Source organism: Schistocerca gregaria, chromosome 1 (genome assembly GCF_023897955.1).
Source record: "Schistocerca gregaria isolate iqSchGreg1 chromosome 1, iqSchGreg1.2, whole genome shotgun sequence".
Classification (NCBI taxonomy): Eukaryota; Metazoa; Arthropoda; class Insecta; order Orthoptera; family Acrididae; genus Schistocerca; species Schistocerca gregaria.
The window spans coordinates 376,850,919-376,867,706 of NC_064920.1; the positions used below are offsets into that span (position 1 = coordinate 376,850,919).

Below are 16,788 nucleotides of genomic sequence, written 5' to 3' on the forward strand. Positions count from 1 at the left end.
GAAGGCCAGACACATTCACTGTAAGAGTCCTTATGAAATGCAGTCTATCTAAACAGGAGGCAGCGAATAAAACCCTCGTTCAACTGAGACTAAGAGCACTGCCCCTCTGTCTGGGACACGTAGCAGGTAGTATTGATAGCGGACGTAGAAAAGAGTCAAAGAAGAGCAATGTGTTTTGCCAGGGGTGTGCTAAGATGATTACTAAAGAAGAGCAATGTGTTTTGCCAGGGGTGTGCTAAGATGATTATTCAGTTTCTGTTGCAGATGATGCAAGAAGGGCATTGTGCATCACAGTGTCATTCGCTGTTAAAATACTGAGATGTATTTTCCTAGAAGATTCAACCAACATATTACTTCCCCATACATACATCACACAGAAAAAATGAGTGCTCAAATTAAAGAGTTTGAAGCTCATACTGAAGCTTATTGATAATTGTTTTCCCAGACACGATTAATGAGTGGAACATGAAATTGACTGGAGAAGGAGAGAAGGGGGCAGGAACAGTGGTACATGACGCGCACTCCTTTACTCACACTATAATGAGGCTTGGAAAGTATAGATGGAGATGCAGATGTGTAGGTTGTGCTGAATGTTTCCTTGCTGTAGTCCATCATATCTTGGTACAAATAAATAAGTTCTGCATAACACTTTAACTATATGGTCTTCTGTGAGAGAGTGAGCTAGGAATCCTTGTATAATGAGTGATCTCTAAATTGCTTTGACCAGCAATATCAGATAAGTTAAAGTGATGGCATGCTTGGAGTGCAAGACTGCAATGGTACAGACTGAAGGTCTCTCTTCAATGTACATGTAGTCAACATTGCAACTATCGTCTTAATGAAGTGTAAAAGTTGATGAGGCAATACTTAGTAATCCTTGGAAACAATGTCATGTACTTCCATTGTGCATACAGAATACTACAGTAATTCCATCAGCTTTTACTCATAAATTTTTGCAAAAGTTTAATTTTCAGCAAAACTTTTACTTGAAATCACATAAGCAGTTAAAACAGTGCACTTCAAGAATAGAAAAGATAGATATAAATACAGGAATGTACTTTATGCCTACATGTAAAACTTTTCAAAGAGTGCTGTTTTCATAGAAAAATGAAATGGGAAAAGAGATAGTAAGAGATTACATTTTCACAAAAAAATAGCACGGCATAAACTGTGCTGAATAGAAATTACTTTAAGATAATAATTTTACTTTTTATAAAATACATCTCTGAATACAATATGATAAGATTAAAAAATGATATCAAATCATTTCTCTATTCATGAAATATGCACATTACATGCACATTATAAATGGCAGATGGCAGGAATGAACAGAGAAATGTGCACTTTTACACCCTATAAGTACAAGATACCTTTGGTATGAACATATACAAAGTTTGTATAAAAGTCATAAATGTCTCTTCACACTATTTGTAGGGCACTAATGGCCTCATAATGCAATAACAAAAAATGTGAGAAAGAAGTTAAATTTTTTTTGCTCCAAGCTTCATGGGGCCACCGCTAACCCTCGTTGCCCTTCGAGCCTCCAATTCCTTTTGTCTCTGAAGTTTTCTCTCTTCACGTTTTTTGCGAGCCTCTTCAAGTTTGCTAGATGCTGAAACATTATTTTTTGACATGTTACCACAACCCTGCCCATTATAGTAAACATGAGTTATTTTTTTTTTTAAAAAGGAAGGATGGAGGCAGCTATTCTCCAATAATAATGAACTTTCTAAAAATGAAGATGCAGTCTTATTAAAAATAATTATGTTTTATTGTACACTAAGTAATGAATTTAATATGGAAATGGAAATTATAGGATGGAAAAAAATTCAAAAAAATGACAGGAAGCCATTCACAAGCTGATAAGAGATATTTGAGAAACGGAGAAACACCATGAGAAATGCTTTCTTGAATACAAATGCACATTATAGCCAAACCTGTGGTTTATGTTGTTTTATTTGATCATAAATGGCCTCTGTGCAACATCATCAATACTTTGCAAGTGTCTGTCATGGTCAGAACCGTGTTCAGTGTAGCTGTGAGTGCGTTATGTCAGAATTAAGCGAATTCCATGTCGGCAAATTTTGGAGCTCATGTGGTGGGTGCTACGATAGCCAAAGTGTTTGGTCTTTTAAAAGGAATCATATGGAAGATTTATATCTATTTTGTCATATGAGTCTTGGTTGACTTATTCTCAACTTCTGGCCGAGTTTATGTCCCAAGAGCGAAAAATGGCACGAGTTCAGTGATAATTTGGGCACTCATATCGTGGTATTCCATGGGCCTCTTGATTACTCTTTAAGGTTGCATTACTGTTAAGGATTTAGTGACCAGTTTGGCTCAGCAGGTCCACTCCCTGATGCAATGTTTGTTTCCCAATGGGCCCCTGTCCACGCAACTGGCATCATACAGGACAGGTGTTGAGAGCCCAAAGATGAAGTGTCACATTCCCCTTGGCCACCACAGTCACCAGATCTAAATTTTATTGAGCATTCATGGTTGACTTTGGAGAGAAGGGCATGTGATCACTGCATACCTCCATCAACATTACCTGAACTTGGGAGTATTGTGCATGGAGAATGATACAAGATTCCCCTGAAAATCATACAGGATCTATTCTGAGACAACTGGGAGCTGCACTGGTTCTCATACACAGTATTAAGCTTGGTAATATGTCCTGTTTTTGGTGTTTCCGTATTTTTGTTCACTCCCTGTAATTGTAAGTATATCTTGCAAGAACACACTTATTACTCTGAAAGTTGTCTGGAGGTGTTCTACAGTGGAAAGATAGTAGAAGCTGCAGAATTATACATGCCTTTATCTTCTACAGATTTGAACTATGAAAAACAATACACAAGTTTATACAACACCATTGTTACATATGCCAAATGATGACAGAGGAGATGAAATAACTGTTCTTATTTTAATGATCCAATGCTTCACCCTAAAGCCACCCTAAGAAGACTATTGCCCACCTCATTCTGATTTTACAGCCCCCCGGCAGGCACACTGTGTTTTCCTGTGTACTACAACAACTAAAACTAGCAGTCCATTTCATCATTCAGGTCATCTGCATACTCTGTCTTTCCACCAAACCTTTATGGCTCTGCAATTTCAAAGCATGTTGCAGTACAGGTGTATGTTCTTTCCCAACCTCTTACCCCCCACCTTCTTCCAAACTTGCCCATCCTTGTTGTTCTGTACACATTAAGGTTTCCCAGCTAATACTGTATCTTCATTCCGCTTTTTTTCTCGTCATCTTTGGTTATTGCTGTCAACATACATGTTTATTTCTTTATTTCTATCTCTCTCTCTCTCTCTCTCTCTCTCTCTCTCTCTCTCTCTCTCTCTCTCTATCTATCTATCTATCTGTTGTAGTTTCATCACAAAAAGATTTATACCTGAATAAACACAAATTAGATTGATAATAAGTTCACTAGTGACATACAGATCTTAGAGCAAAATGGAAGCACATTTGGCATTAAATATTTGAACTTCTGGATGTTAATTAACTCTACCTCTGAAAGAATGTCACGTGTAGCAACACAAACTTTTAGAACTAATGGAAACTACAATATTTCTGAATGACATGCTTTGTTCTAGAGGGTCCAAAACATTGTTAAATAATTTCATATCATTGTACTTTTGAACCTAGTGCATGAGAGACCACCTGTAAACTGTGATCTAATACTGCTACATTGTGCCAGACTACTGAGAGCATAGCCTGTCTTGCCTGTGTCCAGCTGTTATAATTGTCTCCCAGTCATCCTATTCTTGCATAGTATACCTTTCTATATTTACAGTTATACTCCGCAAGCCACCTAACAGTGTGTGGCGGAGGGCACTTTATGTGCCACTGTCATTACCTCCCTTTCCTGTTCCAGTTGCGTATGGTTCGTGGGAAGAATGACTACCGGAAAGCCTCCATGTGCGCTTGAATCTCTTTCTTCGTTCTTACTGAGTGTTCTCAAACTCATTATTGTCCTCACTCTAACATTCACACATATTTCTTCTCCCTACACCCTATATCTGGTTACTTTCCACTTCATCTGAAATATTCAGCACTTTATCCTTATTTGTCGTATTTCCTACTTTTTACATCTTTTGATTTTTTCCTTTTGTCAGTGAAAAAGAAAATTATTTCAGTTATTTCATGCTCTTTGAGTTTACCTCAAAATGTTATTCTGTGAACCGGATATTTAATGTAACAAATTAAGGGTGCACATAAAAACATCCAATATCTTAAAAGTATGCAGATATCAAAATGGAATTACATGCACTAAATGGTTCAAACAAACAGATAGTAGTTATTTGCACCTACCAACTGAATATACTGACAACAATAATGACAATAACAATGACAATAATAATAATAATAATAATAATAATAATAATAACCAGACATCCCCACAGCGACTGCATAGAAGCGATGAAAAAAAAAACAGTGCCTATAAATATCTAGGATACAGACAAAAAATAGGAATAGATAATACAAATATTAAAGAAGAACTAAAAGAAAAATATAGACAAAGACTAACAAAAATACTGAAAACAGAATTGACAGCAAGAAACAAGACAAAAGATATAAATACTTATGCTATATCAATATTGACCTACTCATTTGGTGTAACGCAGACCTAGAAGCACTCAATGCACTTACACGATCACAATGCCACAAATATAGAACACATCACATACATTCAGCAACAGAAAGATTCACATTAAGCAGGAAGGAAGGAGAAAGGGGATTTATCGACATAAAAAATCTACATTATGGACAGGTAGACAATTTAAGAAAATTCTTTATAGAACGAGCAGAAACTAGCAAAATACACAAAGCAGCTGACTTTTTCCCCAGTTTCTTTCAGGAGTTCAGTCTGTTTTTTGGCTGCTGAAACATTGCAAGTTCAGATGGCTAGATTGTCTGCAAATGCTAAGCAATCTACTGTTAATTTTCCTCTGCTGAGAGTAATTGGTTGGTCAATCTTGAGGACTGAATTCAGTCCATCTTGTTGTGTCTTACTCCTGTTTTGATCAGAGAAGGTTCAGAGATTCCCCCCCATAAATTTGACTTTAGATATTGTGTCTATCAATGTCTGTTGTATGATTGCAATTGTTTTTAGATCTAAGCCCTGTTCTTTTAATATTTGGAATAATGATGGACGGTCAACTGAATCGTAGGCTTTTTTAAAGTCAACAAATGTGCAGACTACATCTTTGCCACTTATTCTCTGCTGTCTTAAGATTAGTTTTAAGTTCAGATTTGCTCTGGACATGAACGGCCTGGTCTGAACCCTGCACGATATTCTCCAATTTTTTGCTCTAGTTGTTGTTGTGCTCTATCGAGAAGGTACTGGAATAGAATTTTGTAAGCTACCAATATCAATGAGATTCCCATATAGTTGTTTACATCCGATCTGTCTTCTTTGTTGTGTAGAGGATGAATTAATGCATTTTTCCAGTTGTCTGGAATTTGTTCTGTTTGGCAAATGTCTTGTATTATATCGGTGATTTCTTTTATAGTGTCTGGGCCTGCTGTTTTGAGTATTTCTGCTACGGTTCGATCTTCACCTGCAGCTTTATTGTTTATTAGATGTTTGATCTGTTTGGTGATTCCTCTATATCTGGTGATAATGAGTTTTGTGAATTCAGGTTCCTGAGGTGGAAATCTTCATGTTGGTTCTGGGTTGTTAAGCAATTTTTCAAAATATCTTGCAAGTTCATCATCATTTTCTTGATTGTTCAGTGCAAATTGCCCATTTCCTTTCTTGAAGCAAAGGTTTTGCGGCTGATATCGTGCGAGTTTTCTTTTCTTTCTTTTTTTTTTCTCTCTAAATTTCGCATATTGTTTCTTTCAAAGTCTTTCTCGATTTCAAGTAGCTGGTCCTTTTCAAATTTCCTTTTGGTTTTACTGATTAATTGGGCTCTCTCTTTCCTCCCTGCCAATAATATTTCGTAATTCTTCTCAGTCTTTCTGCTGTTCCAATTACTGTATGCTTTCTGTTGAGATTGGATTGCTTGTTCACATTCTTCATTCCACCATTTCATTTTTGCAAAGGTATCAATGCTTGTGCGGTTTCAATTAGTTTGCTTCTAAGTTGCTTCCAATTGTTGGAGGGCTTTTTCTCTAATTCTTCAGTGAAAGATGGTTGGATCCAGCGAGTGTCACATTTTGAGATTAGTAGCTTCCTTTTTGTGAACCTCTGAGGTTTTAACTGTAGTTTGATTCTCGTTACGTAATGATCTGAGTCTACATTTGCACCCTTACTTATTTGGATATTCATGATTTCTTTTTGGTGTGGATAGGAAATTGCTACATGGTCAATTTGGAATTCACCAATGAGTGAGTTGGGTCATCTCCATGTCATTTCTTTTGATTATTTCTTCTTGAAATACATTAACATGATTTTAAGGTTGAATATCCTGCAGAATTCGATCAACCTCCCTCCATTTTGATAAGTCCACTTATGTGCTGGCAGTTTCCTGTAGTTTTCCTGTATTTTCTTTCTTTGCCTAGCTGCGCATAGAAATCACCTAGTAAGATTTTAATGTGGAATTGTGGGTAATATTTCTTCTAGTGTTTCCCACGATTTGTCTACCTTTGCACGATCTGTTATATTGTCATCATTGATAGGCATGTGTGCATTGATCAGTGTGTATGTTTTGTTTGCACAAACCTTTAGATCACATAACATCAATTGGAAAAAGAAAACACTACATGGCAAGAACCGATATTATCTAATACAGCCACACATCGATCAAGACGCATCCAACACATGGCTAAGAAAAGGCAATTTATACAGTGAGATGGAATGATTCATGATTGCAATACAGGATCAAACAATAAACACCAGATATTACAGCAAGCATATTATTAAAGATACCAATACCACAACAGATAAATGGAGTCTTTGCAAACAACAAATAGAAACAGTAGATCACATCACAAGTGGACATACAATACTAGCAAATACAGAATACCACAGAAGACATGACAATGTAGCAAAAATAATACGTCAACAGCTTGCCTTACAACATAAACTTATAAAACAACACGTTCCCACATACAAGTATGCAACACAAAATGTACTGGAGAATGATGAATACAAATTATACTGGAACAGAACCATTACAACAGATAAAACAACACCACATAGCAAACCTGACATCATACTCACCAATAAAAAGAAGAAATTAACACAACTAATCGAAATATCCATACCCAATACAACAAATATACAAAAGAAAACAGGAGAAAAAATTGAAAAATACATCCAACTGGCTGAGGAAGCCAAGGATATGTAGCATCAGGATAAAGTTGACATTATACCAATTATACTATCAACTACAGGAGTCATACCACAGAATATCCACCAGTACATCAATGCAATACAGCTACATCCAAACTTATATATACAACTACAGAAATCTGTAATTATTGATACATGTTCAATTACCCGAAAGTTCCTAAACGCAATATAACATATACTGTACAGTTAAAAGGAAGTCACGCTTGATCAAGGTCCGTGTCACTTTCTACTTTAGACCAGACATAACGTCTGAGAGAAGAAAGAAATAACAATAACAATAATGTGTGATAGGGGAATTCCTGTTGATATGCAGGACAGATGTGAATAAGGCATAGCCAAATAAGCACCTGCAGATCAACTGAGGGAAGGAGGAAAATGGACAATGGTCTCAAAGGCAGAAGAGGGGAAACCCCAATGCCAGAGAGGAAGGATGAACTGACTTAAATCCACTCTGCGCCTGACTTGCAGAAAGCGGCAAAGTGGCCAGTGTCTGATCACCAGAAGTGCGGCTGGAAATGTATTTTCTGGAACTATCCACTCCAGACCTAGGAAACTGGACTATGGCCCAAAACTTGAGATGATGAAGTACTATGAGGTGTGACAGAAAAGAAGTTTGTACTCCAGGTGGTAACCATTCTACTGCTGCCATCAACAGAGCACAACCAGAATATCAGATTCTGGGGAGACTGGCTTGACATGCATATAGAGGGAGTCAGAGACCTCCAGCCAACTTCACCGATATACCAAAACATGTATTGAAACATTATATATAAATTCTCTCTTGCGGGTAGGGAAGTTGTATTAACTAGAGAAAATCCTTAATGAACAAAAATTCAAAATTATGGCACTCAAAGAAACAAGAGTGACTGACAAAAACATAATGGATTTCGGGAACTATATACTTTTCAACAGCAAAACAGAAAACGGATTCTCAAAAATACACCACATTTAGCAGTTGCTTTGGCAGTCAAAAAGAGCATACTCATATCGGTAACTCATGTGAAGCCTGTAAATAATAGACATCTGAGAAAGGAACGATGATGATGATGATGATGATGATGATGATAAAACATGCCTGCCAACAATATACAAAATATTAACTTCAGTCATTACACAGAAATTAATGACACAAAACACAGAACAAAATTATAAATGAAGAACAAAAAGGCTGCTGCAAAGGAGCACGAGGATGTAAAGAGCAACTGATAATAGATACAGAGGTGACATATCAAGCTAAAACTAAACAAAGGTCGCTGCAATATGCATACATTGATTACCAAAAAGCTTTTGATAGTGTATCCCACTCATGGTTACTACAGATATTGGAAATATACAAAGTAGATCCTAAATTAATAGAGTTCCTAGACATAATAATGAAAAATTGGAAAACCATACTTAATATCCAAACAAATTCAAATAATATCACATCACAGCCAATACAGATTAAGTGTGGAATATACCAAGGAGACTCATTAAGTCCTTTCTGGTTCTGTCTTGCTCTGAATCCACTATCCAACATGCTAAATAATACAAATTATGGATATAATATTACTGGAACATACCCACACAAAATAACACATTTGCTATACATGGATGATCTAAAACTACTGGCAGCAACAAATCAACAACTCAACCAATTACTAAAGATAACAGAAGTATACAGCAATTATATGAATATGGCTTTTGGAACAGACAAATGTAAGAAAAATAGCATAGTCAAGGGAAAATACACTAAACAAGAAGATAACATATTGGATACTAAGGTATCTACTTATAAGAAACTCATGCTAGCAGCTGTTCGTGTTTCAAATTCTGGAATATTCCATTCACCTTCCCTGGTGAAGGAATTTCGGAAAACTGCGTTCTATAATTCCACTTTAGCGGCACAGGCGTCAGTAACAGTACCATCGGCACTGCGCAGCGAAGGTATTGACTGTGTCTCGCTGCTTGTGTATTTTACATACGACAAGAATTTCTTTGGTTTTTCTACCAAATTTCGAAACAATATTTCATTGTGGAACCTATTAAAGGTACAGGGTACGTTCCGAAAGTAATGCAATTGAATTTCCCGCGCCGCTCCTAGTAGTCGGAGTGGGAGCGGGCCACATGGAGTAGGTGGGGGGGACGCTAAGCTTTGCCACGAAACCAGTTTCAGTGCTCTCCGAGCTGTGGAAGCGGCAGGACGTCTGTTATTGTAAACCTCTGCGTGCCGACCGTGTCACGGAAAAAATGGAATCGACGATCGAGCAACGTTACGCGATTAAGTTTTGTGCTAAACTGAACAAATCTTTTGAGGAGACTAACAAAATGATTCGTGAGGCTTACGGGGACTCTGCTCTGTCCTACTCACAAGTTTCGAGGTGGTTAAAGGCCTTTAAGGAAGGCCGGGAAGAGGTTCACGACGAACAACGCTCTGGGCGGCCGTCAACCAGCAAAACCGGCAACAATGTGGCTCGTGTGCGACAACTGTTGGACTCTGACCGTCGATTGAGTATCAGGATGGTTGCCAATGAACTGAACTTGTCGTCTACTGTTGTTTTTCGCATTGTTACTGAAGATTTAGCGATGAGGAAAGTGTGCGCCAAGCTCGTGCCCAAGGTGTTGTCAGACGACGAAAAGACCAACCGAGCGGAAATTTCAAGTGAACTTTTGCAACGTGTTGAAATTGAACCTGATTATTTGGACAACGTCATCACTGGTGATGAAACCTGGGTTTTTGAATACGACCCAGAAACAAAACGCCAAAGCTCTGAGTGGCACACTGATCAGTCCCCCAAGCCCAAAAAGGCAAGAATGAGCAAATCAAAAGTGAAAACAATGCTCATTGTCTTTTTAGACAGCAAAGGAGTGGTCCATAAGGAGTTTGTTCCTCAAGGACAGACAGTTAACGCTGCCTACTACGTGGATGTGCTGGAAAGACTCCGCAAAAGGGTCGTCAGGACGAGAAAGGACATCTCCCCTACCTGGCAACTCCATCACGACAACGCACCTTGCCACAACGCGCTACGAGTCCGCGAGTTCCTGGCCAAACACCAGGTGCCAACGCTGCCCCACCCCCCCTATAGTCCTGACCTCGCCCCAGCTGACTTCTTTTTGTTTCCTAGGATTAAGTCAGTCCTGAAAGGAACCCGTTTTTCGTCCATAGACGAGATCCAATCCGCCGTGACGAAGACCTTGCGAGAGGTCCCAGAAGACGCCTTCCAGGGCGCGTACCGGTCATGGCAGAGTCGCTGGAAAAAATGTGTAGAGGCCCAAGGACAGTACTTTGAAGAATTTTAAGTGTTTGTGCAAATCTGTTCAATAAATTACTTTAAAAAAAATAATTGCATTACTTTCGGAACGCACCCTGTATTTCACATTTAAGTCCGTGCCAAATTTCGCGCGTCTGTAAATTTTAGCCGATCTTCGGGATTTCGCATTCTTCTGAACTTCGCATGCTTTTTCCGTTGCCTCTGCAACAGTGTTCGGACCTGTTTTGTGTACCATGGGGGATCAGTTCCATCTCTTACCAATTTATGAGGTATGAATCTCTCAATTGCTGTTGCTACTATATCTTTGAATTTGAGCCACATCTCGTCTACATTTGCATAGTCAGTTCGGAAGGAATGGAGATTGTCTCTTAGGAAGGCTTCCAGTGACACTTTATCCACTTTTTTAAATAAAATTATTTTGTGTTTGTTTCTGGTGGATTTGGAAGAAACGGTATTGAGTCTAACTACAATGACCTTGTGATCACTAATCCCTGTATCAGCCATGATTCTCTCTATTAGCTCTGGAGTGTTTGTGGCTAAGAGGTCAAGTGTGTTTTCGCAACCATTTACAATTCGCGTGGGTTTGTGGACTAACTGCTCGAAATAATTTTCGGAGAAAGCATTTAGGACAATCTCGGAAGATGCTTTCTGCCTACCACCGGTTTTGAACAAGTATTTTTGCCAACATATTGAGGGAAGGTTGAAGTCCCCACCAACTATAACTGTATGAGTGAGGTATTTATTTGTTACGAGACTCAAATTTTCTCTGAACTGTTCAGCAACTATATCATCGGAGTCTTGAGGTCAGTAGTAGGAGCCAATTATTAACTTAGTTCGGCTGTTAAGTATAACCTCCACCCTTACCAATTCGCACGGAGTATCTACTCTAACTTCACTACAAGATAAACCACTACTGACAGGCACAAACACTCCACCACCAATTCTGCCTAATCTACCTTTCCTGAACACCGTCTTAGACTTCGTAAAAATTTCTGCAGAACTTATTTCAGGCTTTAGCCAGCTTTCTGTACCTATAACGATTTCAGCTTCTGTGCTTTCTATTAGCGCTTGAAGCTCAGGGACTTTCCCAGCACAACTACAACAATTTACAACTACAATTCCGACTGTTCCTTGATCCAAGCACTTCCTGTATTTGCCATATACCCTTTGAGATTGCAGCCCAGCCCATACTTTCCCGAGGCCTTCTAACCTTAAAAACTGCCCAGTCCACACCACACAGCCTCCGCTACCCATGTAACCACCAGCTGAGTATAGTGAACTCCTGACCTATTCAGTGGCACCCGAAACCCCACCACCCTATGGCACAAGTCAAGGAATCTGCAGCCAACATGGTCACAAAACCGTCTGAGCCTCTGATTTAGACCCTTCACCCGGCTCTGCACCACAGGTCTGCAGTCGGTTCTGTCAACGATGCTGCAGATGGTGAGCTTTGCCTTCATCTCGTAAGCAAGACCGGCAGCCTTCACCAAATAAGATAGCTGCTGGAATCCAGAGAGAATTTCCTCAGATCCAAAGCGACACACATCATTAGTGCCGACATGTGCCACCACCTGCAGCTGGCTGCACCCTGTGCTCTTCATGGCATCTGGAAGGACCCTTTCCTCATCAGGAATGACTCCACCCAGAATGCACACAGAGTGCACACTGGATTTCTTCCCCTCCTTCACCGCCATATCCCTAAGGGGCCCCATTACGCGCCTAACATTGGAGCTCCTAACTACCAATAAGCCCACCCTCTGCGATTGCCCGGACCTTGAAGGCTGAGAAGCATCCTCTGAAACAGGGCAGGTAGCTGCATCTGGCTCAGCCAGTGAGAGTACCTGAAACCTGTTTGTCAGACGCACCGGGGAGGCTTTCTGATCAGCCTCCAGGAGATGTCTTTCGCTGCCTGCCACGCTTTGGAACGACCTCCCAATCAACCACAGGCGAGGGCTTAGCCCCACTGCGGGCAGCAACTGGGGCAACCACAGCAGCAGACCTATCTGGGGACAGACGGGACGAGGTTGACATCCCCGTGATACCCAAGTCCGGCTCCCCACAGTGGTGCCCACTGGCAACAGTCTCAAGCTGCGCGACTGAAGTCAGCGCCGCCTGTAGCTGTGAGCAAAGGGATGCCAACTCAGCCCTTATCCAAACACAGCAATCACAGTCCCTGAACACAGCAATCACAGTCCGTGAACACAGCAATCACAGCCCCTGTCCATTCTAATCGCTGTTGAACAACAGTTACTGAAACATGAGTCCTTGCCTAGATAATGCAAGGGAAACACGCAAAGAATGTATGAACTAACCTGTACAAATGCCTAACGACTGCGCTACAATCTGCCTGAATTTACGATTACAGTAACCAAAACTCGAAATTACACCTCCTATACGAAACTCACACGCAATTTAAGTAAGAATCTACGAAGTAAACACAGAAAAGAAGCTATATATGTATCTTTCTGCACTGTCAATGTGCACCAACTAGGAGCTCAGGCCATGCAATTTAAATATCTCTGTGAAATGATTGAGGAAAATTGAATAGAAATGAAAGCCAACAAAATCAGATGCCAAAAGATGGACACTGCTTATCGACTCACTCAAAATATCTAAAAAAATATAAATAAAATGAAAAGTGTCTCGAAGTGCACAAAACTACAACATTATAATACTGTCATGAAATTAGAATACCTATATGTATCAGACACACTAATTTTAAACAGGACAACAAACATAGAAAACAATCAGAAAAAGGAATGGTAGATCATAAGAAAAATTTTAGGCCCAAAACTTGTAGACCAACAGTATTGGCTCAGAGGCAAACACAAAATCTTACAACACTCTAATATTCACAGTGACATTAGAAAATGCAGATTAAGATTCTAGGGACACATCAAAAGAATGAATCCGGACAGACTTACAAATCATATAGTTGAATTCTATAAAAACAGACCCAATGAAATGGATTGATGAAATCAAAACACATTTGAAACTAGCAGTAATTACACCAGAGGATATCAAAAGCAGGGAAATCTTCAGATCCAACATTCACAAGTGGCAAGTTGACCTAGATGAGAAACCAAAGAAGAAGACTGGAACAACGTAGTCTCAAGAAAGAAAAGAAGCCCACACCAAAAGAATGAAAGAAGTATGGGCACAAAGAAAGGCAAATGCACACCACTAGGTACTATGTGTAGCCCTAATAGGCTCATTCATAAAATAATAATAATAATAATAATAATAATAATAATAATAATAATAATAACAACAATAATAATAATACTACAGATATTTTACAATCTGCTCCTATAGCAAACCAAATATGATACATCTCTATTGTCATAGAATTTCTTTTAAGAAATAAATATTCATCAACATGAAATCTTTGAGTGTGTAAACTTAAGAATAAACATACAAATACTATTGGGAGGAAAAAAAAGAAAAATGAATTACCTCCTCCAGTCTCTTCAATTGGCTCCCATTCATTTTCCTCCCATCCACTAGGACTTTTAGCTGCTGGAGTTCGAGGTTCATCCTATAATTAATAATAAATGTTAGGGGACGTATATTTTATAGTTGTTATAAAACTAGTAATTGAATGTTCGTGGATGGAACCAGAAAAAGTAACACTATGTAGCTCATTATCATATTTTTTTCAAAATATGGTGGTTTGAAGAGTTCTCGGAATGGAATAGAAAAAAGTAATTGCATCACCGAAACTTTTTTTTATTGTCAATGCAGTCTCCTTGTAGATTAATGCACTTGGTCCTACTATGTTACAGTGCCTTGACCCCATCTCAAAAATGAGTTTCCTCCAGGCCTGCAAAATTCTGACAACTCCCACTATCAGTTCTTCGTCTGACATGAATCTTCGTCCACCAAGAAAAATGTTCAGTTTTGGGAAGAGATGAAAATCTGATGGAGCCATATCAGGTGAATAAAGTGGGAGCAGCAACAATTCATACCTTAGGTTATATAATTTTGTCATGGTGACGGCACATGCATGGGTGTGCATTGTCTTGATGGAAGAGGACTTTCTTCCTTGTTAAACCTGGCCTTTTTTTGAGTATCTTTTGTTGCGATTTGTCCAGGAGGTTAGCACAGCATTCTCCAATGCCCAGTGAGGAGATAATCTACAAACAGAATCCCTCTTGCATCCCAAAACACTGGTGCCATAACCTTTCCTGTCAAAGGAATTGTCTTTGCTTTCTTTGGTGGTAGAGAATCAGCATGTTTCCACTATTTTGATTGTTGTTTTGTATCTGGGGTATAGTAGTGCACCCAAGTTTCATCTGAGGTCACAAACCGGCACAAAAAATCTTGTTTGTTTCTCATAAAACGGGCCAAACATTGTCGCAATATGTCGAGTCTTATGTGTTTTTCATCCAGCTTGAAGAGTCATGGCACCCATCATGCAGATAATTTTTTCATTTCTAATTCTTCTGTTAAAATGTGATATACTCTTTCAGACAACACCTAGCAAGAATGAGCAATTTCATGCACTTTCAATCGGTGATCCTCCATGACCATTTTGTGCACTTTTGCAATGATTTCTGGAGTAGTGACACATCTTGGCTGACCACTCCGCGTATCATCACCTAAACTCTCCCAACCAAATTTAAATTCATTTGTCCACATCACAACAGTTGAATATGAAGCAGCAGAGTCCCCTGGTATATTCTGGAAATCAACATGAATGTCCTTTGCTTTTATACTTTTTTTGTACTCAATCACTCCTCGAATCTCCATTTTTTCCATCTTTGCAAATCACTATGCAAGAACAACAACAGAGCCACGTCACTGCCACAGCTCTCTTCCAAGAGCACTGATGTGGCATGTGTTTACAGGCCAACGAATATCATGTGAACAACTCACTGCACTAGTGCTGACCTCTCATGGTGATTCCGAGAACATTTCAAACCACCATCATAGATTCATAGTTACTGCTGAAGTCAGTAAACACTCATACTAGACAGAATTAAGTGTTAAGCAGCACTATGAATAGCTTACACAGGAATCTAAAAAACAGTATTTATCAGTCAACTTGCTGAGTAAAAACTGAAACTGCTACTATGTAATTAAAAAGAAAGTATACTTGAAAATGTAAGTAAGGTTTTCAATCGATGTGGCATATCGGCATTCCCATACATAAAGAAATTAATATCAAAGTAAATAAAATGGCCTGAAAAATTCAATTTAAATAAAAACACTAAACTTACCAAAATAACACTGATGGGGGTGGGGGAAAGACGCTGAAGCTACACCTTGGTACATTTCTCTCTTTGTCATTCATTTTTCCATTTTCAATGTAATAACCATTTCACAATTGTTTATTTTGAATTAAAAATAGCAGACAATCACCTCTGAAGATGAAGTCACAGTTCAAAGATCAATAATTCTAAAGTAACTGCTAACAAGCCTGTTCTGAAAATTTTACGCATTTAACAAGTGATAATTTTTAAGGTGCATCTTTGCTGACCAGCAACCCTTCTGTTTGGTGCAGGCATCTAGTCATATCTGCATATTGCATGCCATCCTCAATTTTCCATCAATGCAATTATCTAAAATATATAACAATAGAAATTCCAATCTGGAAATTATAAGTAAAATGAGGAAAGGCACCAACAGCTGTGGTGTGTCACACAAACAAACATTACAACATGGTTTTTCTAATATAAGTAAAAACACACAAAATAAAATGTAAATACAAACAAACTCTCAAAACGATACATACAAATGCTCCCCTCCATGGTTACAATGAATGGATCCTCAGTTTGACATGAGGGAGGGGGGTTATATATAAATCAGAGTAAGGAAAATTAGGGTTTAATGTGCCATCGCCATTGAGGTCATTGGAGACAGAGCATCAGAGATTCCCTTTCAAAGGGAAAAACACTTTGGATCCATTCCAAAACCTGTCACTGTTCTACATCCAGCCTTTTATCAGTAACTGATCCTTTACCTGCTCCTCAAGCTCCATTATCTCAATGTGTGTACCTACTAGTTGCCCCAATATCCCTGGTCACAACACTTCCACAGGAAAGTCCCTTGCCTTCACTGACCAGTACGTGCCTCTTGCTATGCTGAAATCACTAATCATTTCCTCCACTGCCTCTATACAGTCCCTGCCTCATTAGCATAAGTTGCAATACTCTTAATACTGGGTGCTCTATATCTACAGTAAAACCCCAAATTAACAAACCCTCTTTTAATGAATATTTCTG

The 16,788-nt window shown here is 38.9% G+C and overlaps 1 protein-coding gene across 1 annotated transcript in view; it reads right to left on the reverse strand.

The window, feature by feature from the left end:
- Positions 1–874: 874 nt before the first annotated feature.
- Positions 875–16,788, reverse strand: part of LOC126347751 (N-terminal kinase-like protein) — a 129,002-nt gene continuing 113,088 nt past the window's right edge. Inside the window, exons 16-17 of the mRNA XM_050002298.1 lie at positions 14,018–14,099; positions 875–1,612 (exon numbers count right to left, since the gene is read on the reverse strand). Of these exons, the coding sequence (XP_049858255.1) occupies positions 1,482–1,612; positions 14,018–14,099 (213 nt within the window). The 3' untranslated portion in view covers positions 875–1,481. The remainder of the gene's footprint in view (positions 1,613–14,017; positions 14,100–16,788) is intronic.